At 39.1% G+C, this 26,509-nt stretch overlaps 1 protein-coding gene across 2 annotated transcripts; it reads right to left on the bottom strand.

Annotated features, from left to right (window-relative positions):
• Positions 1–1,134: 1,134 nt before the first annotated feature.
• b4galt6 (UDP-Gal:betaGlcNAc beta 1,4- galactosyltransferase, polypeptide 6) lies at positions 1,135–24,664 on the bottom strand. Of its 2 annotated transcripts, none has more exons than XM_026146993.1 (9): positions 23,899–24,664; positions 18,555–18,671; positions 13,338–13,451; positions 13,041–13,222; positions 11,891–12,007; positions 7,128–7,315; positions 6,884–7,006; positions 4,827–4,928; positions 1,135–1,496 (listed from the first exon to the last, which is right to left on the bottom strand). In XM_026146993.1, the coding sequence occupies exons 1-9, from the start codon at positions 24,011–24,013 to the stop codon at positions 1,349–1,351; spliced, it is 1,206 nt and encodes a 401-aa protein (XP_026002778.1). In that variant the 5' UTR covers positions 24,014–24,664; the 3' UTR covers positions 1,135–1,348. The 2 variants fall into 2 exon arrangements, with proteins under 2 accessions (XP_026002778.1, XP_026002779.1); XM_026146994.1 differs by having other exon boundaries at positions 13,041–13,165; positions 23,899–24,663.
• Positions 24,665–26,509: the final 1,845 nt, after the last annotated feature.

Here is a 26,509-nt window from a genome sequence, read left to right as displayed (position 1 = left end):
TTAAAGCCACAGTCCAGACACATCATCCACACATCAAATTGCCATGCTTCATTACATGGTACAGTACAATAAAGAGGTCTATCATCTCGTCCAGCACTTGGAAAAAACAAACAAACAAAAAAAAGCATAGAAAATCATAAAAAACAGAAACATCTGAGACAAAAAATATAGACTTATGTGAAACCATGAACCTGTACTGAGCATGTTGTGTGGACACGATGGCCAGCCATGCTCTTTTTACAAAGTCATGGAGCGCCTTAGTCATGCTTTATCTAACCTTTATTTGTACAGTGCACATTTAAAAAAATAGAAATTAAATCATTTAAATACGCAGATCTCTACCTGATGAAATTAATTTATGTTTGAAAAAAATTGTAAAAAAAAAAAATTAAGGCATGCAAAAGATGCTAACAAATAATGAGATGTGGATGCTTTTTGACCCAAACATCTTACATCGTTAGAACTTCCAGCTGGAAAGGAATGATTCACTCTTATTAAATACTCAAATCAAGGGTAGCTGCCAAAATAAAATTCATGTCCACTGGAATATCACTGTATTTGCTCAAGCATTCAAAGACTATTTACATATCTGTGTTCTGTGATCATTAAGAGGCTGATATTTACATACATGTTCATGCAGATTCAGCAGCAGTGCAGGAGAAAAAACAAGACAAAAGAGAAATACTAAACATCCTGAAACAGAAAATAAATACAATTTATCAAAATAAGAAAAAAAAATGTACATCATACATATATATGTATATAAATGTTAACAGTGTGTCCCTCTTTTAAAAAGATTACTGTTATAATAAAATGATATGTATCAAACAAATGAAATAAAAGTTGAGAAAAAAACAACCATGTTTATTGGCTTGTAAGGTGATGGTTTTATACATCAGACGTGAAGCAGTGCAGAGCCGAGAGCAGGGAGCTGTGGTTTTGCCACATTAAGGCTTTGCAGTAAACATTAGAGTTGAGATCACTGCTGCTCAAGATTAATGTCGACTTGTAGTTAAGCTGGTACAAACAAAATGACATGCAGCAACAAACCCATCAATTCACACTCAGCACACCCACACATTTTTCAACTGACACACAGAATGAATTGTTCATCTTTAGAAACTAGCCACTGCCTTTGAAACGCAAAAAAACTTTTTTATTTGGATTGGATTTTTTCCACAGCAAGATTTCTTGGCAGCATTATATGGCGCTTCTCTTTATCCCTCAGAGCCTGTGCCACCTCTTCTCCACAGCTTTACCTCTGAACTGCTGAAGATAACACCAGGAGGTCAGACTGGAAGAGAACAGGGTGAGCTCAGGGAGTGCAGGAAGATGTGGCTGGGTCAGTTCAGTACTCTGTGATAGGGGCAAGCTCAGGATAAAGGTCCACAGAGATGTTCTTGTAGAGACTACTAAGCGAGATGTGTGGACTGTAACGCAAGTTGTTGAGACCATCCAAGTGTTGCCGCTCTTTGGAATATCTTAGGAGTTTATACCTACAAACAAAAAAGTGACACAGTATCAGTACACTCTACCTGCTCTACTCCTATTTGGGCATTTACGAGATTGAAGCATCAGGTTATTAGACCCAAAGTATCTAAACTGGTCCAACATTGAGGTAACGGTTATCTAAATATAGTCAGGTCCGGAAGTGCTTGGTCAGTACTTTTGTAATTCTGCCTCTCTACACCACCCCAATGGACTGCATAGCAAACAGGTGCTGCTAATCAAATATACTTGCGTAACTGATCATCAGCAAATGTGAACACATTTACAAAAGCAGATGTTTAGTCAATTTGCTGGTCTGGAGCACTCAGGTGCATCTTGGACTCCACAGGCCCCAGTTACTGTTAAATACCAGAGTTCATAACAGTACAATTACACAAAGACTAAACAGGTATGGCTTGTCTGGAAGGGTTGCCAGGAGAAAGCCCCTTCTCTCTCTAAAAAAAAACAAAACAAAACAAAAAAAACATGGCTCGGTTTTGCAAAGTTAGATATAAACACACCACAGATAAGACCAAAAGTGAAGATGATTGGCTCTAATTCACAAGGCCAAATTTTGTGAAAACAGCATATTAACAAAAAACACACTATCAAGTACAGACTTGGAGGATTGAGGACTTGTGAGTCAACCATGAACTCCTCTGTATAGCAAAGTATTCTAGAGTCAAACATGGGGCTCTCTCCCTCTGACTACTAAATATAGAACAGAATGACTGAAAATGAAAGAAAGGAACCACGGTATTGCAACAGCCCAATAAAAGTCCAGATCTGAACTTGACCGAAATGTTCCGAACCTCAACAACGTCAGGTACAGACGGCCAAATTTCTACAGTACTTAGAGAAACTGATCATACTGAAAATGATTACTGGTTGCAGGCCTTTACTGCAAACAGCTTCAGTTGTTGACTATTTGAACTGTGTCGCTTTATTTTCAGTCACTGAAAATCATAAACTCTGTTGGACTGAGATCAGTTGACTTACTTGATCATTAAAGAATATCTCATTCCTTTGCCCTAAGAAACTCTTGGGTTACTTGTAGTAGACTTTTGGTCATTATCCATTTGTACTGTGAAGCACCATTTGTTACATTTTGCAGTATTTAGCTTAATCTGAGCAGGGAGTATAGCCCTGTATACTTCAGAATTCATCCTGCTACTTCCATCAGCAATCGCATTATTTTATTATGCGATTATTAAAAAATTCACATGGTTCCACATTCCCAGGCCATAACATTTCCGCCATGTTACACTGGTGTGTAGTTCAGATGGTGTGCAGATCAGCGTAAAGGCAGATACAGTAGATGTACTCTAAGACCTCAACACCATTACCAATAGTGTGACTTAAGACAGTCTGAAGTTAATACAAACACCTCTTGTGGCAACTTTAAATTGTGCATACAGTTTCCTCTCATAAACAGACCCATAGACAAGTGAACACATCAGGGTACAAAGATACAGACCGGTGGAAACCATAATCCAACAAACCTATGTTTCAATTACTGGATGGCCTGCTCTGCTCTTTTTTCTAAATTATGTTTGTGTACAACATATTTTACAGTGGGGCAAAAAAGTATTTAGTCAGCCACCGATTGTGCAAGTTCCCCACTTAAAATGATGACAGAGGTCAGTAATTTGCACCAGAGGTACACTTCAACTGTGAGAGACAGAATGTGAAAAAAAAATCCATGAATCCACATGGTAGGATTTGTAAAGAATTTATTCGTAAATCAGGGTGGAAAATAAGTATTTGGTCAATAACAAAAATACAACTCAATACTTTGTAACATAACCTTTGTTGGCAATAACAGAGGTCAAACGTTTACTATAGGTCTTTACCAGGTTTGCACACACAGTAGCTGGTATTTTGGCCCATTCCTCCATGCAGATCTTCTCGAGAGCAGTGATGTTCTGGGGCTGTCGCCCCAGAGCAACACGGACTTTCAACTCCCGCCACAGATTTTCTATGGGGTTGAGGTCTGGAGACTGGCTAGGCCACTCCAGGACTTTCAAATGCTTCTTACGGAGCCACTCCTTTGTTGCCCGGGCGGTGTGTTTTGGATCATTGTCATGTTGGAAGACCCAGCCTCGTTTCATCTTCAAAGTTCTCACTAATGGAAGGAGGTTTTGGCTCAAAATCTCACGATACATGGCCCCATTCATTCTGTCCTTAACACGGATCAGTCGTCCTGTCCCCTTGGCAGACAAACAGCCCCATAGCATGATGTTTCCACCCCCATGCTTCACAGTAGGTATGGTGTTCTTGGGATGCAACTCAGTATTCTTCTTCCTCCAAACACGACGAGTTGAGTTTATACCAAAAAGTTCTACTTTGGTTTCATCTGACCACATGACATTCTCCCAATCCTCTGCTGTATCATCCATGTGCTCTCTGGCAAACTTCAGACGGGCCTGGACATGCACTGGCTTCAGCAGCGGAACACGTCTGGCACTGCGGGATTTGATTCCCTGCCGTTGTAGTGTGTTACTGATGGTGACCTTTGTTACTTTGGTCCCAGCTCTCTGCAGGTCATTCACCAGGTCCCCCCGTGTGTTCTGGGATCTTTGCTCACCGTTCTCATGATCATTTTGACCCCACGGGATGAGATCTTGCGTGGAGCCCCAGATCGAGGCAGATTATCAGTGGTCTTGTATGTCTTCCATTTTCTGATGATTGCTCCCACAGTTGATTTTTTCACACCAAGCTGCTTGCCTATTGTAGATTCACTCTTCCCAGTCTGGTGCAGGTCTACAATACTTTTCCTGGTGTCCTTCGAAAGCTCTTTGGTCTTGGCCATGGCGGAGTTTGGAGTCTGACTGTTTGAGGCTGTGGACAGGTGTCTTTTATACAGATGATGAGTTCAAACAGGTGCCATTCATACAGGTAATGAGTGGGGGACAGAAAAGCTTCTTACAGAAGACGTTACAGGTCTGTGAGAGCCAGAGATTTTCCATGTTTGAGGTGACCAAATACTTATTTTCCACCCTAATTTACGAATAAATTCTTTACAAATCCTACCATGTGGATTCATGGATTTTTTTTTTCACATTCTGTCTCTCACAGTTGAAGTGTATCTCTGGTGCAAATTACTGACCTCTGTCATCATTTTAAGTGGGGGAACTTGCACAATCGGTGGCTGACTAAATACTTTTTTGCCCCACTGTATGCACTATCTAGAGGATGTTAGATCTGCTGCAGTTAGAATCAGAACAAAATAAACTCAAATTAAAATTAAAGGGTTAATGCTGTTTAAAAAAGATATTATTCATTAGAGTTAGGACATTTTGTAAATGTATTTTTTAATATGAAAAAAGAAACTTTACCTCCCAAGAAACTGCACCTCTCCTCTGTGATGGTGAGGAATTGATTTATACTTGCCAATCTCCCCCTCTGGTCGTGTCACATTCAGATCGGCATACTGAACCCTGCAAGGTAATCAAGCTGCATCACTATTTACAGAATTAAAACCAATATTAGTGTATACATAACATCAATAATAATTATGGGCTTTTAATTATTCCTGTTATTATTATTTTAATTATTGAGTGCACAAGTTTGAATTTATATTGGACTTTTTAAGCACGGGAATCAAAAATATGTTTTTCCGTTTTCTATCTCGTGCATGCAAAATGTATAAACATTCAGAACTTATGTCAACGACGTTGCTGAATTGTGTGAACAAATGTTTTTCAGTACATCACTGCAGGAGGGGCTTGTCAGTCGGAAGGTTGGTGGTTCAATCCCTGGTATAGAAACAGCCACTCAAAATTGCCGGTTTCAGCCAGACGTCAGTCGGCTGTCTGTTAACTGACAGCCGACTTTCAGCTAGCAGTCAGTGGTTGGGAGTCCCCTCCTCCGTCCTTTGGTGCGTATCTACTTTCCACTATAAACAAGCCCCTTTAACTTAATTGCAGAGTGTCACCAAGAGATTTCTTCCAAAAAAACTTTGACTTGGATAGTTAGCTGCAGATGATTTTCTCAGTATTACTGTAGGGTCTTTGCCTCATAATTAGGTCTGTAAGTGTTAACGTATCAATGCCATCATCATGATTAACGCGATTAAAAATTTTTTTAACGCAAACAACCCATCTGGAGCACAGAATGGACCAACTGCCCGAAATGCATTGACAGAGACTTCTCAGGGATTTTGAGTCATTCTGCACTCCAGATGGGTTAACTACGTTAAAATATATATTATATATATATATATTATATATAAATATATATTAGGGGCGATTGTGGCTCAAGAGTTGGGAGTTCGTCTTGTAATCGGAAGGTTGCCGGTTCGAGCCCCGGCTTGGACAGTCTCGGTCGTTGTGTCCTTGGGCAAGACACTTCACCCGTAGCCTACTGGTGGTGCCGCCAGTGTCCAGCAGCCTCGCCTCTGTCAGTGCGCCCCAGGGTGGCTGTGGCTACAATGTGGCTTGCCATCACCAGTGTGTGAATGTGTGTGTGAATGGGTGGATGACTGGATGTGTAAAGCGCTTTGGGGTCCTTAGGGACTAGTAAAGCGCTATATAAATACAGGCCATTTACCATTATTTACATTTTTTTCTTTTTTTACACACACACACACACACACACACACACACACACACACACACACACACACACACACACACACACACACACACACACACACACACACACACACACACACAGCGTTAATCACGATTAACGTGTTAATGCTGACAGCCCTACTTATAATAGAAAGCACATTGTGGCCACTGTTTTGAGTCCATATAAATAAAATTGAATTTCACATTCTTTTGACAGCTTTCGTTGTAAAGAAAAAAAAAAGAAAAAAAAAGTAAAATTAACTTAACAGGCAGTTTGACCATTTTACACTGCAAATCACCAAAACTATTTCCAGTAAACAGCTTTTCCTTGTGTTCCATTTTAATTTAATCTAATAAACAGATACAATTTAAAAGAAAATTAAATACAGAAAAAATATATATTCTTGCACAGAAGCTTCCTCATAGATCCCAAACCAGATGTGGAGGTTATTTTTGAGACTATTGTTTGCTGGGCTGTTACTTCTTCAGACTTCAGTTTCAATTATGAGTATGTCCTTCTTTCCTTTTCTCTGTTAGGTTGCAATTTAATATTTTATTTTTTAGATTTCTTCAGACTCTTATATTGTGCAAAAGTCTTGAATGACCCCAAATTTCTCTATATTTTGCTACATGGAGGCCAGAACTTCACCTAGTTTCTTTAGGTGCTGTCCAGGCTTTATGAAGGCATTTCAAAGTCATTTTTTGGACAGTGGCTACTTGTCCAAGATTTTTAGTAGCTCACACATTGCAAACTCAGCATTTTATCTAGCAGCTTCCTCGGTAGCTAGTAAAGTAAGAACACAACGTAGTTGGTAATTCACCTGTTCCATAAGTCATCATCCTCTCCACCCCAACCCCAAAATGCATTGGGAAAACCATTAATCTTCCAGAACTGATCCACAGTGAGCCCACTCACACCACCAAAGAACTCACTATATGGAAGACTGAAAACAACAAAAGAACACGTTTAATAAAAATCAGAAACTTTCTAGTTGGTTAATAATTCCAGGTCTGTTGCAATTAAATTATTATCCTACCAGTCTGGTAAATTTTCCACATACTCACATGTACATGTATTTGTCCAGCTTGGCAGCAAAGTGGCGTGGCATCTGACCACAACCATAGTAGTTTCTGTCATTTTCAGGGATATGGTCAACATCATGGAAAATCAAGCAGTCCCAGTCCAAGTCCTTCATAGCTTCCATGAATCCCACATTAAATAACATGGCTCTGTTGAATGGCTGGCTTCCACTCTAAAAAGTACACATTTCTGGTGAGCATGGTGCAGTTTTTCTACATTAGCACTTATTTAAAGCAAGCACACTGAATTGCAAATGAGATCTGAAACAATGCAATTAGCAAATTGCATAGCTCACAGTAAAACAATAACTTTAACATATGAACTAGGCAAAAAAACATTATCAGTCCTAACTATATGTAACTTTTGCACTACATCAGACAAGTTATTGCAGACAGTACATTTGGTTTTTTAACAGATATAAACGTAACAACTGATTATTTTCATCTCACTTGTACTCAAACTACTATGAGGATGGATGCATGGATTTTAACAGTATTTATAATAGTTGGGGGGGGTCTCCCATGGCAAATTGGTCCTGGGTCAGGGACGACACAAAGAGCAGTTCATGAGAAGAAGTAGTAGTATAGCTGGTACTGATGAGGGAAAAAAGCAAAGAGGATGTTTGGTGTATCCTCTGGAGCAAAAAGGTGCTCTCCGATGCAACCATGGCAGCACTTAGGTAATGCTTACTTCTTAGAGAGAACGGAGAGCAATCTACAGTAAGCCTCCGACGTTGTATTGAAAAATGCAGATGAACGGTTAACAGCTTGCTATCCTGTTTCACATGGAAGCAAACAGGAGTAACTCTAAATGGAAGCATGGGTGTACTAGACCATATTTATTTCACAAGCTTTCCCAACATTTTTTAGATTGAAAGTGATATAATATAAAAATACAGCGTTAATTAAATTGCATTAATATTTAAATCTATGAAAATAAAACTTTCTTCACAGATCAGCAAAAATGCACATGGGCCAGTAAAACTTTGAGACACTGGGTTTTTAGGCTGGACACTAAATTATTATTAATTTTAAATAACATCTAGACTATCGTAATGTCTTGCACAAAAACTTCAGAATACTGATATGCTCACTTTTCTTCACTGCAGCTACAACACACCTTTAAATGCTTACAGACACAAACTGACTCATTCACTAGCACACTTAAACAAATCTACCAGGAGATAAAACATTGTTAGAACACTTTTTGCCTTCTATTGAAGTAAGTAAGTCTTCCAAGAAGACAGAGTAAAGGTACATTTCTTTATGCCTTAGTTTAGATTGCATACATATCTAAACGACTTAACCACTCAGGAGGATTGTAAAGAAGACCTGGACAGTTTGCAGCAATTTATTGACGAGTGTTGAGTGCATTGTTATGGGAAAACCAGGTAACAAGGCACTGACTCCCTCCAGCAGCACAGGAACAGCGTCCTCGAATTGAAGCCCCCCTGAAAACTCACCAGAACCAGCTTCTCCACCAAATGGCGACATGGTGGACATTTTGGTGTCCATAGACCCAAAAAACAAAAAAACAGTCCAACTTTGACGCACGCTTTGCATTCCTGGAAATCCTGCATAAAGATTTTTAGACACTGCACGTGGAGTTCTGCCAGCAGCAGGTTTATCACTACTAAAACAACACGGCATGGCTGTATTGAGTCAGCTGATCTGTATCTACACATACGTCTCTTTCTACTTTTACATAATAGACATGTCTGTAGGACAATTACTAGGGGTGGGCTTTTACCAGAAACATCAGAATCTCAGCTTAAAGCTCACAAAACTATTTTGACAACCACTAAACAGCAAAAACAGCAAACGATTAAAGAGCAGGTAAACAGATTCTGCAAACAGATGTAAAAACAACTGTCGGGTCACGTACACGGACACGTCGTCGGTGCTGAAAGCAGATATCTCACACATTCTGAAGCTGCAGGTTTCATCACTGTGACCAGAATTCACTGAACCAGCAGCATTAGAAGATCAAAACTACGCTTTACATTTGAAAAACATTGTCATGAATTTTGTCTTCGCTGTTTTGCTTCCACCACAATAAAAAAATCACACTTCTTGCACATCTCTCTCTCTCTCAGTTTACCATAAAAGAAATCTCTATTTTTTGCATTATTCACTTGTTTATTATGCACCAGTCTACCGTTGTGTACAGTTTTATGTGCAGTGCTGTCGGCCAAATTAACATTGGCCGACAGCACTGTGTGTTCAAAAATGGTATACTGGGGACAAACCAAGCCAATTCAGCGATACCTGGTGCGCAGGGAAACATTATCAATATGCTTTTTGCCACATTTTGGTTTGGTGGTGTGTCATGTGATTTTTCTAATGTGAAATATGTGCCTTGGCTCCAAAAGGTTGGGAAACACTGATCTATGTGACATGTTCCCTTACTTTCAGTTTTAGCAAAGTAGGCCTATTTCCAAGCTGCCTTTACTTTCCAAGATTTTAGAGAAGACTGTTTTTAGTCAAATGAAAGATTTTCTAGATGATAACGGCATCTTTGAGGTTTTTCGGTCAGGTTTTAAAACTATTCATAGCAAAGAATCTGCATTATTAAGAGTTTTTAATGACATCCTTCTGGCATGCGATTCTGGTAACCATGTTGTCCTTGTCTTGCTTGACCTAACTGCTGTTTTTGACACTGTAGACCACAATATTCTAATTTCTCGATTAAGTGATGTAGTAGGTATTGGTGGCACTGCACTCAATTGGTTTAAGTCTTATTTGTCAGATCGAACTTTCTCTGTCAGCCTTCTTGGTTCCGAATCATCCTCTGCTCCTCTGTCATGTGGTGTCCCACAGGGCTCAATTTCAGGGCCACTACTGTATTTATTGCCTCTGGGTTCTATCCTTAGAAGGCATGGGATCGCATTTCATCGTTATGCCGATGACTGCCAAATTTATTTGCCACTGGACCCAGTGGTCCCTGTGAGTCCTCCTCTGCAGATTTGGGACCTCTGGAAGTTTATTTTAAACTTGTTGTTACTGATCTTGGTTTTAAGTTGGACAACCAAATCAGAGCAGTGGTGAAGTCCAGTTTATATCATTTAAGGCAACTGGCAAGAGCAAAATCTTTTCTTTCGAGGCAGCACCTTGAAATAGTGATCCATGCTTTTATTTCTTCCCGCCTGGACTACTGTAACGCGCTTTATGTGGGGGTCAGTCAGTCGTTGCTCTCATGTCTGCAGCTGATTCAAAATGCTGCTGCACGACTCCTAACAGGAACTCGTAAAAGAGAGCACATAACCTCTGTCCTGGCCTCACTGCACTGGCTGCCTGTATCTTTTAGAGTTCATTTTAAAATGCTTATGTTTGTTTTGAAATGCTTTCACAATCTTGCCCCACCTTACATCGCTGAGCTTCTTCATCCCCACACACCCTGTAGGTCTCTTAGGTCAGCTGACCAGCTGCTCCTGGGCATACTGAGATCCAGGACGAAGCTCAGAGGGGACAGAGCCTTTTCTATCGTGGCTCCTAAATTCTGGAATAACTTGCCCTTGCAAGTTAGAGAGGCCCCTTCACTGTCCACTTTTAAATCACGTTTTAAAACCCACTTTTATTCTTTGGCTTTTAACCTCAGTGAGACTTAGTTATTTAATTAATTTTTTTTTTTTTCTTTTTATTTGGCTTTTATTTATATCTTATGTAATTTTATTTTATGGTTCCAATGTACAGCACTTTGTGTCAGCTGTGGTTGTTTTAAAGTGCTTTATAAATAAAGGTGATTGATTGATTTCTTATGCATTGCTAAGAAAACTATCATTATGAACTGGATATATAAAAAAATATGTACTCATAGATCACATCAGTCTGGAGAGAACATCTGCTTCCTCAAAAAAAAGAAAAAAAGAAAAAAAAGAAAGAATTTGTTCCTCTCTGATCCCTACTGATCAATCCCATTACTTTGTGGAGGTGGTCGGCTGTAATATTTCCCTGTATGCCCTGCACATAGATGAAGGTGAGTATCAGGCAGTTCTTGTGCGCCTGGAGCCCTGGGACCCTGCTTCCACCAGGGTGGCCGGCCTCTAGTGTAGTCAGCTGCCCGTGACCTCTGGTTGTCTGGGACTCCCACCCTTTGGCTGTGGGCACCCGTCCTACTCCTGCTCAGATGCATGTGCACAGATATCGCCGAGATGCATGGCCTTAGGTTTTAGGTACTCTTGGGGGCTGCGGATTGCCCGGTTGTCCTTGATCTGTATCCATTTACCCCCTGCCACTCTACTACCCCCCGTTCTGCCTTAGACAGACAGAACAGGATTTTGAAAAGGAAGAAAAAAATCTATTGCATATATTTATTATTATATTTGACTTAGACCTTTGACTGTACTTTATTTACATATTTTTGCATTTAAGAAAATGTTTTCTTTAAAAAAATGATATGGAACAATCAAGGAGTTTACTTTTCTGGCAGATGTATGCAGTTAAACATTGCAATTTCTAAAATGGAAACTAGTTTAGAAAACATTTAACCCAACAAAGTTTAACCCAACCAGGAAAGTTCACTTTGAAAGACTTTGAATATTTATTGTTGCTATTTCGATTACTACAATCAAAAGTTGCAATCCTAGTATCAAGAATGTCATGTGGTAATGGTTCATCCCTACAATTGGTTTTCATTGGGAGCTATTCCTTGGAAAATGCTTTTTGCACATGCTGAGCTCAGAAGAATCACATTCAGTTGAATAATAACCGTATACCCTTCAGTGCAATTAACAGACAACTCACTGTACCTGCTCAATGACGTAGAAGCCAAAATGCAGTCGCTGTCTCTGAAGCATGGGGATAAGGTGTTGGAAAAGGATGGGAAGATGTTCATGGCGATTTCTAAATGGAATAAGGATGGCCACCTATAGGTGTCAGGGTAAGAATCAGCACAACAATGTGCAGTTATTAACTGAAGTTAGTAGCCCAACAAATATTCTCAGTAATAGTTTCTCACTACTCATTTCCTCTTTCACCCCACCAAGTTTGTGGCAGATGCCTGTCCACCTTGAGTTTGGATCTTTCAGAGTTTTCCTTCAGTTAAAAGGGAGTTTTTATTGCCTGTTATCAACAAATGCTTTCTTGTAGGAAAATCATTAGGATTATATCTATAGTAGAATAAGGTATTAGCATGCATAACATGGACACCATCTTTACTTTTATTCTCTGTGAGAGTAAAATATTTCTTTGGTTATGTGACATGAACAACCACAAGAGTATTTACTAATAGTAACATACAAAGCAGGAATAACAATCTCTCGTGCCATGTAAAGAACATGCAGGATTTTGCACAGTTTGAACAAAAATTAATTTTACTGTCACTGATTTGCTGTTCATCGACTGTTTGAATGTTTTATTCCTTAATCTAATTCAATTTAATTTTATTTAATTTAAATTAATAGGAAAACACTTTCAATAGAGTCAAATAAGGCATCATAGACACTTCACATGCTTACTGTTACATATAGCCCACTTTAAGCCAAGAAAACTATCTGGACAAATTTGGAAATGGAAGAATTGGTGATCATTTTGGCTAAATATACCACCACAACTGAGGCAAATCAAAAAATTATCCAAAGCCAAAAGAAAAGCAGACTTCCGGCTTCCAACTTCCAGTCAAGATACTAAATTTATTTTTGAAAATTAAATTTTAATATGCCACATAAGCACAATCAAAAGGTTTGTTTTTTGTGACACATGCTGGATTCACTTATTTGTCATTAATGCCTTTCTTCCCGAATTACTCGATTAATCAATGAAATAGTTGATAGATTATTTGATTACTACAATCATCTATAGCTGCAGTTCCGCCAGAAGCCATACCAGCCAATACAAATGTTTTAGTACGTTTCATCATTAGTCTTTACAATATACAATTACGAGACTTGTAAAACCCACCTTCCAGCGAGGTCTACAGTCCTTTGGTTTCCACTGGCCTCCAAACTCGACGCCAAAAAACTTGGAGAACTTCATTTCTATCACCTCCATAGGGACCTCTGTCATATTTACTTCCATAAGGCCCTCTGAGGAGATTATTTTTAAGCGGGAGGTTATTCCACAAATATACTTGGAATGAAAAACTAAAAAAAAGAAGAAAAAAAAAGAAAAAACTACAACAAAATATTTTTTCCCCTTTCCCCCCCAAAATCTTACTGAGCCACTTTAACACTTATCTTCTGATATCAATGTACTCACTCATAGAAGGTAATCGTTCTGGGCAAGGGAGGTTCTGAGCGTAGGTAAAGTTCTCAGGGAGGTAAGTAGTTGGTTGGGCCAGGTATTCACTGGAGTTAGTGCCATCAGGATAATCTGTAGTATAAACAACCAAAATAAGGTACAACTTTATCCCAGCTACATAGTAATATGGCCCCCGAAGCAAATGCTAAATGCGTCAGAGCAGTACCCTTTCACTGGCTCATTGATATACTTAATGTTCCAGTGAAGAAGTAAAAGCACTACTATGAACAACAATGACTGAGGCAATCGCAACCGGTTGCTGTTGTACAATTGTTATCCAGTACTACAAGTTTACTACCTCTTCTGTACTAAATGTGATTAGTGTTGCTTGTGTGACTCAATGAAACAGAGCAATACAATAGAATAGTTCGGCATCTTTCCTAGTCTTACTGGGGATTTTGCTACCGAGCGTTACACAACAGGCCACAGTCACCTTGTTCTACACATACTCTGGTATAACTCTCAAATGCACACAGTAAAGCAGATAACTCAGAAGTTGTAGAGAAAATGGCATATCACAATTTTAGAAGATCATAATTTAGCCTGGAGAAATAATTTTGTTCCATTATAAGGAAGCCCTCTTTAAAGCTCGAACCTTATACTATTTATCATTGATTGAAGAAAATAAGAACAACCCTAAGTTTCTCTTCAGCACTGTAGCCAGGCTGACAAAAAGTCAGAGCGCTGTTGAGCCAACCATCCCTTTAACATTAACTAGTAATGACTTCATTAACTTCTTCACAAATAAACTTCCAACCATTAAAGGAAAAAAAAAAAACTCATAATCATTTCACAGATGTAACATTATCTTACAGCTACTTTCAGTACCATTGATATTTATTTACTCTTTTTCTCCAGTTGATCTTTCTGACTTTGAAGTAATTACTTCCTCCAAACCATCAACATGTCTTTTAGACCCCATTCCTACAAGACTGCTCAAATAAGTCCAACCATTAATTAATGCTTCAATCTCTATTAATCGTCTATGTGTCACAGGCCTTCAAGCTGGCAGTAGTTAAACCATTACTTAAACCATCTCTTGACCCAGCAGTCTTAGCTAATTATAGGCCAATCTCCAACCTTCCTTTCATTTCAAAAATACTTGAAAGAGTAGTTGTCAAACAGCTAACAGATGATCTGCAGAGGAATGGCTTATTTGAAGAGTTTCAATCAGATTTCAGAGCTCATCACAGAAACAGCTTTAGTGAAGGTTACAAATTATCTTCTTATGACCTCTGACAGTGGACTCATCTCTGTGCTTGTCCTGCTAGACCTCAGTGCAGCATTCGATACTGTTGACCATAATATCCTATTAGAGCGATTAGAACATGCTGTAGGTATTACAGGTACTTTGCTGCAGCGGTTTGTGTCATATCTATCTAATAGACTCCAATTTGTTCATTTTAAATGGAGAGTCTTACTAACACACTAAGATTAATTATGGAGTTTCACAGGGTTCAGTTCTAGGACAAATTCTGTTTACATTATACATGCTTCCATTAGGCAGTATCATCAGAAGGCATAGCACACATTTTCACTACTATGCAGATGACACCCAACTTTATCCATCCATTAAGCCAGATAACACACACCAATTAGTTTAACTGCAGGAATGTGTTAAAGACATAAAGACCAGGATGAACTCTAATGTTCTGCTTCTTAATTCAGATAAAACTGAGGTTAGAAAGTCATCATCAAAGATGATAACCCAAGCAAACCTGCTGCTGCTGCTGCTCTAGACCCACGATTATCTGGACCCACAAATAAAATAAAAACTTTTGCCCTGCATTCAATGGAAGCGAATATGAAAAACAAGATTGATGAAGCTACAACCTACAATCTACAATCAGGTGATAGGAGAGCTGATGAGCTCTTGAATCACTCTTGAATGGATGTGATTCAACAAAAAGCTCGAACAATTAACAGGATTCACACAATCAGTTGATAATTAATGAAGTATGATTTTTTTTTTCAATTGAAGTATTAGTGGTGCATATTAATGACCATTTAAAATCAAATTTAACATGTCATATTTAGCCATCAGGTTAATTTTCATCTGTTGTACCATGGCAGGTGCTGATCAGTTTCAAATTAATGTTTCATGGGTGATTACTTTAGTTTGCTGTGGGAAGAGACAATAAGGTTATTTTAACAGGTGGGCAGACTTGAAAAGGTGAGATAAAGTATATACTGGAGCCTAGAATAGGACTAATCGACTAATCAAAAATAAATAAATAAATCAACAAGATTACTTTGGAACCAAAATAATTTTTAGTTGCAGGCGTGGCTGTAGCTCAGGAGAGCAGGCCATCTACAAATCAGAAGCTTGGTTTTGGTCCCCGATTGCTCCAGGCTGACAAAAGCTCTTGTGACCAAGCATTCCTTAAGGTTAACTAGTAATGACTTCGTGAATTTCTTTACAAATAAAATAGTAACCATTAGAGAAAACAAATACTCATCTCACAGACGTAACATTATCTAGAGCTACTTTCAATATCATTGATATTTATTTAGACTCCTTTTCTCCAATTGGTCTTTCTGAGTTAACTTCAGTAATTACTTCCTCCAAACCATCAACGTGTCTTTTAGACCCCATTCCTACAAGACTGCTCAAAAAAGTCCAACCATTAATTAAACCTTAAATATACCAGGTATTAGGGCTGGGCCATATCATACCGTTCACGGTAATACCAGTATAACGTTAGGCAATGATAAGAAAATGAAATATCATGATAGAATATGGGTAAAACGCACGTAAGAAGTGCCTTTGTTTTCATACGCACATGGCGGAAAAAGCATGGCGGCAACGAAGAATGAGAAGGGTAAAAGCGGATCGTTGAATGAAACAGACGAACCAGAACTGGATTGTAAAAATGGTGCACCTTCAGTGGTGTGGAACTGGTTTGGCTTTCGTCCGTCAGATACACACCAAAGCACCGCTTGATGGACTGTCGGAGCATTACGGCTACCGTAGGCAGGAGCCTCGCGGAGTGATACGTACTGTGCTTCAACATAATATTACCGTATTGTGTGTGTATAACCTCTTTTTAAGTTTTGTGGATATATTATAAATGGTTATGAGGATCAGGATATGTTGGCCAATTTCCACTGGAAATGCCTTTTGGTTAAACTGTCAGCGAGGAATTTGCATTTGGACTGTTAAATTTTTATATAACTTTAATCCACATAAAAAGCAGCTGCTTGTTTAAGTGAAAATACATTGATGGGGTTTTTTTGCACTGATAAAGTTGTAAAGTTGTAAAGTATTTTGTCTCGCATCAATTATATCGTCAGTTATATCATTATCGCAAATTTTCAAATATATATCACGATAAATATTTTTGGCCATATTGCCCTGCCCTACCAGGTATATCTTGGCATCACTTGTCACCTTATAAGTGATGATTATGAGTTCTTTAGCTTTTGCCTCACCACCATGCCAGCTGAACAATGACACACTAGTGGCCCACAGCTACAATCTTAAATATAATCAACCGATCTATATTAATCAGCTATGTACAACAGGCCATCAAGCTGGCAGTAGTTAAACTGTTACTGGAAAAGCCATCACTTGACCCAGATGTCTGCTAATTAAGCCCCTTTTCCATTAGTACCTATTTGGATTGACTCACCATGGATCGCTACAACTTCACTTGGATCAACTGGTTTTCCGTTATAATCCAGTACTACCTAACGCGCATGGCTTTTGTCATTGCAACGTCCCACGATGTAAATAATATGTGACACGAAGGCTACAAAAAAGGTGGAGGTTGAGGAAAGAATATACCTCCTGATATACCTGCTTGATCTGTTGTTTTTTTGTCAATATTGAGGATCATGGCATAGTCTTTTGCAGCCTTTTCCCTCGTTGCCGGGTTTTAATGACAGTTTAAATTTTCTAACTCATCAAGTGATGCTAATGACCAGCCAATCGTCTGACGATATCAGATTTTCAGGGTTTTCCATTAGGTCACTTACTTTTTAGTACCTGCTTGCCTGGGGTTCCAAGCGATCCAAGCAGGTACTAAAAAGTAAGTGACCTAATGGAAAACCCTGAAAACTGTGGCTAACCATGCCAAGTCGAACAAAATAGGTACTAATGGAAAAAGGGCTTTATAGGCTATTCTCCAGCATTCCTTTTATTGCAAAAACTCTTGAAATGGTAAAACATGGTCGTAAAACAACTAACTGATCATCAGCAAAGCAATGGGTTATTTGAAGAGTCTCAGTTAGGTTTTAGAGGTCATCACAGTGCAGAAACGGCTTCAGTGAAGGTTACTAAAGGTTTTATGGTCTCTGAGAGCAGACTCATAGTAGCATAGCAGTGCAGAGTTCAATAATGTTGACCGTAATATTTTATTACAGTGATTAGATCATGGTGTAGGTATTAAAGTTACGTTGCTGCAGTGCTTGAATCAAATCTATCTAACAGACTGTAATTTGTTCATGTAAATCGAGGGTATACTGTTCACACACTATGGTTAATTATGGGTTTCCACAGGGTTCAGTGCCAGGACAAATTCTATTTATATTATTACATGATTCCCTAAGCATACATTTTTCACTGCTATGCAGATGAAACCCAAACTTATCCATCCATGAAGCCAGATTTAAAACACCAAATAATGAACTGCAGGAATGTCTTAAAGACATAAAGACCCAGATAATCTCCAATTTAATATTACAAAAATAACACAAGTTGACACAAAATTCAGTTTCAAACTGAAGGCGTTTAGTATTAAGGGAAAAACACACTGGGTGGAAAACGTGATTGCTTTCTCCTATTCTCACATAAATTATCTGTGGTGTATCGCATCTTTGGAAAGCTGAGTTCAATTTCTCTAGCCACACTGAGGCCTGATTACTGCCACACTCGTTGTTAATCAAGAAAGTTTTAAAAGGTTATTGAGTTACTTCTAAAGCTGTGGAACTCATCATGTAGATCCAAGAAGTGGATAGAAAAATCCTGCTTATGTACCAGCCATGGATCAGCCAAGAATTGGGCAAGAATCTGTTAAAGTCCTGTCACAGACCACCCAGCAATTTTAAGTGGCTATGTCTGTACAGTCAGCATTATGCAAACAATTGCTCTACACTCTTTAAACTATATACTGATTTTTGACACGTCATTTCTTGGCTAGATACAAAGTCAAAGTGAGCACTTATACAACCCACCTGTCCCATTAAGAGTACTGTTCTTGTTTGTATACAATCTGATCATCTGGCCGATGGTCCTCACATTGTCCCTCAACATGATGCCTTGAGCCTGCACCATGAAGAAGTATGTGTTGGCTGATGGAAAGAGCAGACATATAGAATTTAGTGTTATTGACTTAGTGAATTACATAAATTAAAAAAAAATTACACATTCAAACTTTTAAATACTAATAATTACCATCTTGTAAATCTTTGCTTTCACTTTTCTTGGTATCCTTTCTTGCTATTGCCCACCTCTTACCTCCAGTGCATACTTCCACCTCTCCAGACTCTCATTCTCACTCCAGATCATAATGTTCTCTGCAAACATCATAGTCTATGGAGACTCACACCTGACCTAATCTGTCAGCCTGTCCATTACAAAGTCTAATAAGAAGGAACTTAGATCACTGATGAAATTCCCCCCCCCCCCCCCCCTCCTCCACCATATATGTCTGCATAGGTTCTCAGTCATCCAAGTCATGGTAGTCTAAGGAGCTTTGAAAGAAAGCCACTGAAATCAAATCAAATCAAATCACTTTTATTGTCACATCACATGTGCAGGTACATTGGTACAGCACATGTGAGTGAAATTCTTGTGTGTGAGCTTCACAAGCAACAGAGTTGTGCAAAATACAATAATGTAAACAAGCAAAATACAAGAATGGCTACATCTGAAACTAATAAATATATGTACAATATATAATAGTATATGCATTTCCGGATGTGTATACTAAATATTTTTCTACGTGTGTGTGTGTGTGTGTGTGTGTGTGTGTGTGTGTGTACACATATTTTACAAATTAAATAGAGTAAACAATAAATAGAATATATAAAATAAATAAAATAAAATATACAGAGTGAGACATGTGCAAAACAGTGGCATTACTGTACAGTGTGGAGTGCATAATGTTAAAGTTCCAGTAGTGAAGCTGAGGTGTCTATGACGTGTTCAGCAGTCTGATGGCCTGATGGAAAAAGCTGTCTCTCAGTCTGCTGGTACGGGACCGGATGCTGCAGAACCTCCTTCCTGATGGAAGCAGTCTGAACAGTTTATGGCTGGGGTGACTGGAGTCCTTGATGATCCTCCCCGCTTTCCTCAGGCACCGCTTCCTGTAGATGTCTTGGAGGGAGGGAAGCTCACCTCCAATTATCCGTTCAGAGCACCGCACTACTCGCTGGAGAGCTTTGCGGTTGTAGGCGGTGCTGTTGCCATACCAGGTGGTGATGCATCCAGTGAGGATGCTCTCAATGGCACAGCGATAGAAGGTCCTGAGGATGCGGGGGCTCATGCCGAATCTTTTCAGTCTCCTGAGAAAGAAGAGGCGCTGCTGCGCCTTCTTCACTGTTTTGTTTGTGTGTACTGACCACGTAAGATCCTCAGCCAGGTGTACGCCAAGGAACCGGAAGCTGCTCACTCTCTCCACAGCAGCGCCGTTGATGGTGATGGGGGTGTGTACTTCTCTGCACCTCCGGAAGTCCACTATCAACTCCTTTGTCTTTGCGACGTTGAGGGTGAGATGGTTGTCTTGACACCAGTGGGTCAGGGCGCTGACCTCCTCCCTGTAAGCTGTCTCATCACTGTTGGTGATAAGACCCACCACTGTAGTGTCGTCCGCAAACTTCACAATGATGTTGGAGTTGTTAGTCGCTGTGCAGTCGTAGGTGTAGAGTGAGTACAGGAGTACTGGACTTCTTTAAGCTGTTTCACTTCTTATCCAAGAAGCTTCTTCAGTTCTAAAACTACATGGTGAAGAGTCCCAGAAATCCCTAATGGAAGTTGTAATAATATAGTAATAATATAGTCAGTAACCTTCGGGTAGTTATGGTAGTTCTGTTCAAGTCCTGCTGAAAAAGGAAATCACCATCTTAATAAAATTTGTCAGCAGATGGACACATGAAGTCTAAAATCTCCTGATAGCTCTACTTTTCTTCCAGATTCCATTACCTTGATTTCCAAATCGAACACAAAATACACTTTTATCTTAAAAAATGACTTTGGATCACTGAGCAACAGCCCACTTTGTGAGTGAGATACTTCTGATATCATCTGTTTCAGGAGTGGCTTGATATTAACAGCGTGACAACTGAAGCCCCTTTCCTGAAGATGTTTGAATGCAGAGAAATGAGTGAGAAGATCACCTTTCACTCAATCGGAAGTTGGCGTCAAAAGTCTTACCTATGATTTCGCTTTTCTCTATTGAGCAATTATTAGAGTAATACACAGAATTTATAAAATCTAGAAATGTATTCAAATTTGAAATAAAATATTCTAATAATAACAACAACAACAACAACCCAAAATCATCATAATTTTTTTTAATGTTATTTTTATGCAATAGACAAGGAGTGCCTCCTTGTTCAACAACAACAAGTTCTATTCTATTGTAAGATATCAGCAGAGTCAGAATTAAACATGTAACATTAAAAGTAAACATTTTAGGGTAGTAGCTATCGATTAATAAAGTTCGTATTCTACAGATCAGTGGTTCTCTACCTGGCTTTTGGACCCACCATCACCTTCATATGACAAACTACGACCCCAAATTTTCCAACATCAAATTTTTTGAATGACAATGTTGTGCAGCTTGAACTGCACAGTATTACCAAACAGATCTGCAAGAGGCGAACTCTTCTACACCAAAAAGACCGCTATTTCCGATTGTAGTTCATAAAAACGGGACAGCACCTTTCCCCACCAAAGCCAGCATACCTCTGCATGATACAAGAGCTGCACATGCTCATTGCCAACATCTTGGCACAGTTTTAAAAACATCTTAAGCTCCATTTAATGTAGTCCACTTGGATGACATCATTTAATGTCTCTGGAAGCTCGGGAACCATATCCTTTGTTGCCAGGGCCTGCTGATGCAGAAAACAATGGTTCCGAGTTGCATTTGGACCTTCCTCAAGGATTCTCCTTATGACCCCAAGATTTTTTCTGTTATGGAGGCAGCACCATCACTTGTGATACTGCCGCACAAATGGGGCTTCTTTAACTTTGCAATGTCGTGTGCCACCAGGTTAGATGCATTGAGAGCCTGTTCATGCTTCAAGCATGAAGATTTGAGTCTGATATAATCAGACATGAAAGACCTTTGTCTTATTTATGAGCATGAACAAATATTCAAAAGAGAAAAAATAGATCTTTTAAAATAAACAATATTTTATATCCTGGATAAAACTGGTGTGTGTTCATGACATGTCTGTCAGCAGGTGTCATTGCGGCTGTCGTTGGCCTTCAGCTAATTTAAACATGGCATCAGATGAATCAGTATCAGTTGATCTGCATATTTTAATCCAACTTTTGTAGCTTTACTGTAGATCTTCCCTGTGTAAAACTAAACGTGGTGGACAGGACCAGCTACAAAGTTAGCTTTTTTAAATTTTACATTTGATAAAGGCCTACCACCACCACTAAACTTTAATGGTGATTACAGTACCCCTGTTTTGGACCCTAAAAAAAAACTGTTTTAGTTCACTCCACCTGAGCTCAACGTCTCAATACCTGCTTCACCTCTTTACTCTTCATGATGTGTATGTGTGTAGACACAATCATTGTGTTGTCAAAAACAAACAAAAACACAACAGAGGGATGCATTGGCTTAATGTTGTCATACTTTGCAGCCTCCAAATCACTGAGTGATCTGAAACTGGCATTGGGTATTGAACTTCAGTTCAGGTGACATTTTGACCATCTCATACTGAATGTACGTATTCATAAGAATCAACCTACTAGTAGTTACTTTTAAACCATAAACCACATTTATATTTTAGATAAAATAACCAGTAATATAGTTAATTGTGCACATGTGCTCTAGGTGGCTAACATAACTTACCTGGAGCAATGCCAGATGGACTACAAGGTAGGCAGTCAAAAACGACATTTCTCAGACTGAATATGATGGACATTCACTAAACGTTTCCACAGAATACTTGTGTTTCTGCCTTTACAAACAAATGACCTGTTGCATTTGAGGCAATAAGCACTGTCAGCACTGACTCCAGCTAAGCACAACCAAACTTTTGAACATTTAATTCTCTCCACCATCCTCACAAAGACCAGGGTCTGCGGGTGTGTGTGAGACAGAGCTGTGCCACACCCGCCCCTCACATGCAGGCTCTTTTATGCTGACAACTTTTATGTAGAGATAATATATCTGTTTTCTTAATTTCTCCACTAACAAAAGCAGTGCTTTCAATATAATGTTGGTTATTGATACTTTGGGTCTTCAATAATTTAGCCCATTCTCTAGTCAACACAGTTGTATTTAAAGCAAGCTGTAGTTAAAAACAATTAAAGCGAGGTAAAAATAGAATTTGTTCCCCTCAATAAAAACCACAGTGCATACACTAATGTATGCACTGCAATTTCTAAAATTCAAACATATGAGCAGCCGATTTTACATTACCCGTGTTTTTTCTCTTTGAATATTTATTATTGCTCACAAATAACACAAAAGTAATTCTTATCAGATTACTCAATCAATTGCATAATTGATAGAATACTATATTACTAAAATAGTCAATAGATGTAGCCCTACTACAGAGCAAGTTCAAAATATCCAGGATCTCTTTTCCTTAACTGGCTTCAGCTATGCCAACAGAAGTAGTTATCAACTTGTCAGCAAAGGGGGTTGCCAGCTTAGTAAGTTAAGTAAGGGTTTCCCAATCTAGGTGCGAGCATGTTAGCATGAAAGGGGTGGTGCTGCTACTATACAACCAGTCAGATACATAAAAGGACTGGAAATATGCTACTAAGTTGATTAAGTCTGGAATCTGCCTTCATTCAAAAGTAGATCTAAACAGAATATTGAAATAAGTTTTTTCAGGTAAGGCAGTTTTGGAAAGTCTTAAGCAATATTGCTCAAATGCTGGGATAAAATATAATCAGTTTAACAAACATTACAACACAGTTCCAGAATTCAGCGCCCATACCTAACAATACTTTTTTCAATTTCACCAAAATAACACTATGTGCAAAATAAATAGTACAAATAAAATAATAATCATTCCATCCCATTCATAAACCAGCAATGTAGTGACAATTAGTATCAAAACATTACCCTCTTGTGCGTATTTTATTATTTCAATGTTTTAATTCAATAGACACATTTGACTGATTAACATAGCAAAATTATTAAGTCCAAATAAACCTAAGAGCCTGGTATCACACTTGAAACAGTGAGCCTGTTAGCGACCTTGTTTACCGTTAGTATCAACTACAACAGCAGCAGATGGTTAAGGTGCAGAGGGTATTTCAAACGTAATTAAATTAACTGTTACCGTCTTAGGTAGTTAGCGTAAACTGCTGATTACTAACCTATTCCGGGAGCCACGTAAATGAAGTAGAGACAAGTGGTGGACATGGAGAAGATGAATATGAAGGCCAAAAATGATCGGTTGGACATTCGCAGCAGCCGCCTCCAGTTCACCATTTTAGCTTATGCCCGCTTCTCTCTTCGCCGATAAGAATCCCATAAAAATACTTTTTGAAGTTAAATGTTCCTCCAGTTGGTAGATGTCAATGCACAGGTGTGGCCAGAGGAAAAAAACTGCACTATCAAAAACTACAGGTGCAGTGCGGAAAAGGCTAACGCTAGCAGTGCTAGCTGGCCTGCTCTCACCTGCCAAGAAATTTCGAGATGGTAAAAGCAGGCCTGTAACGTTACTATCAGGCTACTGTGAGCTTCCAGCTGTACCAGCAGCCGGGCATTGTGAAAGAGTTCCACGACCGACTTAGTGGCAGCAGTAGTTAAGGGATTTCATGGTACTGGCCCATAGTTAGAGTGTCGCCAGCGAGAACTTTTATCGCTAGCAGCTGAAGATGGTCATTGAGGGGGGCAGGACCGCTCTGCCTTCTCCATCAGTCTGCTCTCAGCCGGTGCAACGTTTTCCACACAGTCGGCACCCTGTTTCATCAAATCAAGCTGATAAGCCTATTCATTCCACAAACTGTCGACACTGTGATCTCGCACGGCTGGGGCATTCAACACTACTAAGTGCAGAATGATTTGAAAAATAAACTCACGAAAACAGAAAAGTAATACTTCCGATTCATTTTCTGCTGGCACTGCACTGTTTCCGGGGGGTGTGCTCCTCCACATTTCCATGAAAACCAATGAGCGTGACGTGTCTGTGTCGGTTCTCAATCATCCAGGCCATAAGAATAAGAAATAATAAGAATAACTATTGATCTCAGAGGGAAAAATCATATATCTGCTAACTGTATGAGAACTGAAAAGCCTGATGGCTGTGGGGGCGAATCATTTTCTGTATTTCTCCGTTTGACAACAAAAAGACGGGCGACTTCCAGTATTGATTTGGGTTTTTTTTTCGTCTATGAAGATGTTATAAATAGGGTTATTGGAGTTGTTCAGGATGGCATCAACTGTCTAGTTTGTTATCTAGGTGTAAACGTAGATATTTATACTTGTTACTGCTCAGAACTTTCCTATCATTTCCTTCGTCTTAGAGGTGTTCAAAATAATAGCAGTTTTTGTGACTCCAGTCACTGGAAGCTTTTACAAGATCCCTGTATTTAGATTCTGTCTATTCCTGATGCATGCCACTAATGGCAGCATCATCTGAGTATTTCTGGATGTGGCAGGAGTGTGCTGTATAAAATGTGAAAAAGAAATAGACCTGGAACGGTCCCCTGTGGCGCTCCCATACTGCTTATTAACATTCCAGAAACAAAGTTCCCCAGTCTCACAAACTGTGGCCTTTCTGTCAGGTAGTCTGTGACTTAGAAAACAAAGGAAGAATCTGTTCCCATCTCTGTGAGCTCGTCTTTGAGTATATTTGGTTGAATAGTATTGAAAGCGTTTGAAAAATGAACTCTCATAAAAGTGCCAGATTCCTCCAGATGAGCTAGGACATGATGAAGCATGTAGAGGACAGCATCATTCACTTCAATGTGTTGTTTGTATGCAGATTGCAGGGGAAGTCTGGTTTTTACCTCGAGTTTCAGTTGGTGTCATAATCAGCTGCTTTAAGGTTTTCCTGACTACTGGTCTGCAGTCGTTCAGTTCAGCCGGAGACTTTTTGTACCGGCACAATACAGGATGTTCTCCACAGTGCTGGCCAGAGTACAGACATTCTGTACTTAAGTAGAGGTACAGATACTACTGTTAAACAATACTCCAGTAAAAGTAACAAAGTATTTGTTACCGTACTTAAGTAGAATTTTCAGGTATCTTTACTTTACTTGAGTTTTTCTGACAGCTTTTACTTTTACTTTTCTCTCTACATTTCTAAACAAATAGCTGTACTTTCTACTGCTTTAAAAGAGGCTCATTATTTTTGGTTTAAGGGATATGGGAGAAGTCATTATTTCACGTCACTGCGGGCCTTCAAAAATCAAACTGATTTAAGCCTGAACAGTAACACGTGAAAGTCAATCCTGTTCGTGTATTAATCACCAGGGGACGTCGCATAAAAAGAGATCAAAGACGCACAATCATGTGCTATAGTCAGGGGTTAAAGAGGGTGTTTGTGTTGTGTTTTCTTTTTTCTTGCACAGCACCAGAATGATTGCAGACAGAGAGGACAGGAGTGAAAGAAGAGAGGTTAGATTTAATGGTAAGGACTGCTCAGTGATGCTTGATAAACTGCATATGTTAAGCTTGCATGTAAAGCCATCAATTTAACCATGTACTGGATCTGTATATGGTGTGTTTTGATAAATTATGTATTTTTATGCTGTAAACAATTTTGCAAATCAAACTAAGCTATACCAGCTTTGTGTTATTCAAAAATATATGCAGTCCTGTGGTGAATTCACGGTAATGCTGTTTGTTTGACTGGTGCTCAGTGGCTGTGGTCCTCGTGGTCAGATTTAGGTTACATCAAGTGTAGCAGAAAAAAGGGGAGGGGGTAACCTGATCACAGCCTGTACACTAAGAAAATCTGCTGAAGCTCTTATAAGAAAT

Source organism: Astatotilapia calliptera, chromosome 17 (genome assembly GCF_900246225.1).
Source record: "Astatotilapia calliptera chromosome 17, fAstCal1.2, whole genome shotgun sequence".
NCBI lineage: Eukaryota > Metazoa > Chordata > Actinopteri > Cichliformes > Cichlidae > Astatotilapia > Astatotilapia calliptera.
This window is presented reverse-complemented; position numbering and strand designations above follow the sequence as displayed.

Coding starts and splice junctions, on each gene's coding strand:
- b4galt6 (XM_026146993.1), bottom strand. CDS start 24,013: ATGGTGAACTGGAGGCGGCTGCTGCGAATGTCCAACCGATCATTTTTG. Junction 12,008..13,040: donor ACTGTAGACCTCGCTGGAAG/GTGGGTTTTACA, acceptor TGACACCTATAG/GTGGCCATCCTTATTCCATT. Junction 7,316..11,890: donor GCTTCTACGTCATTGAGCAG/GTACAGTGAGTT, acceptor TGTACTTTTTAG/AGTGGAAGCCAGCCATTCAA.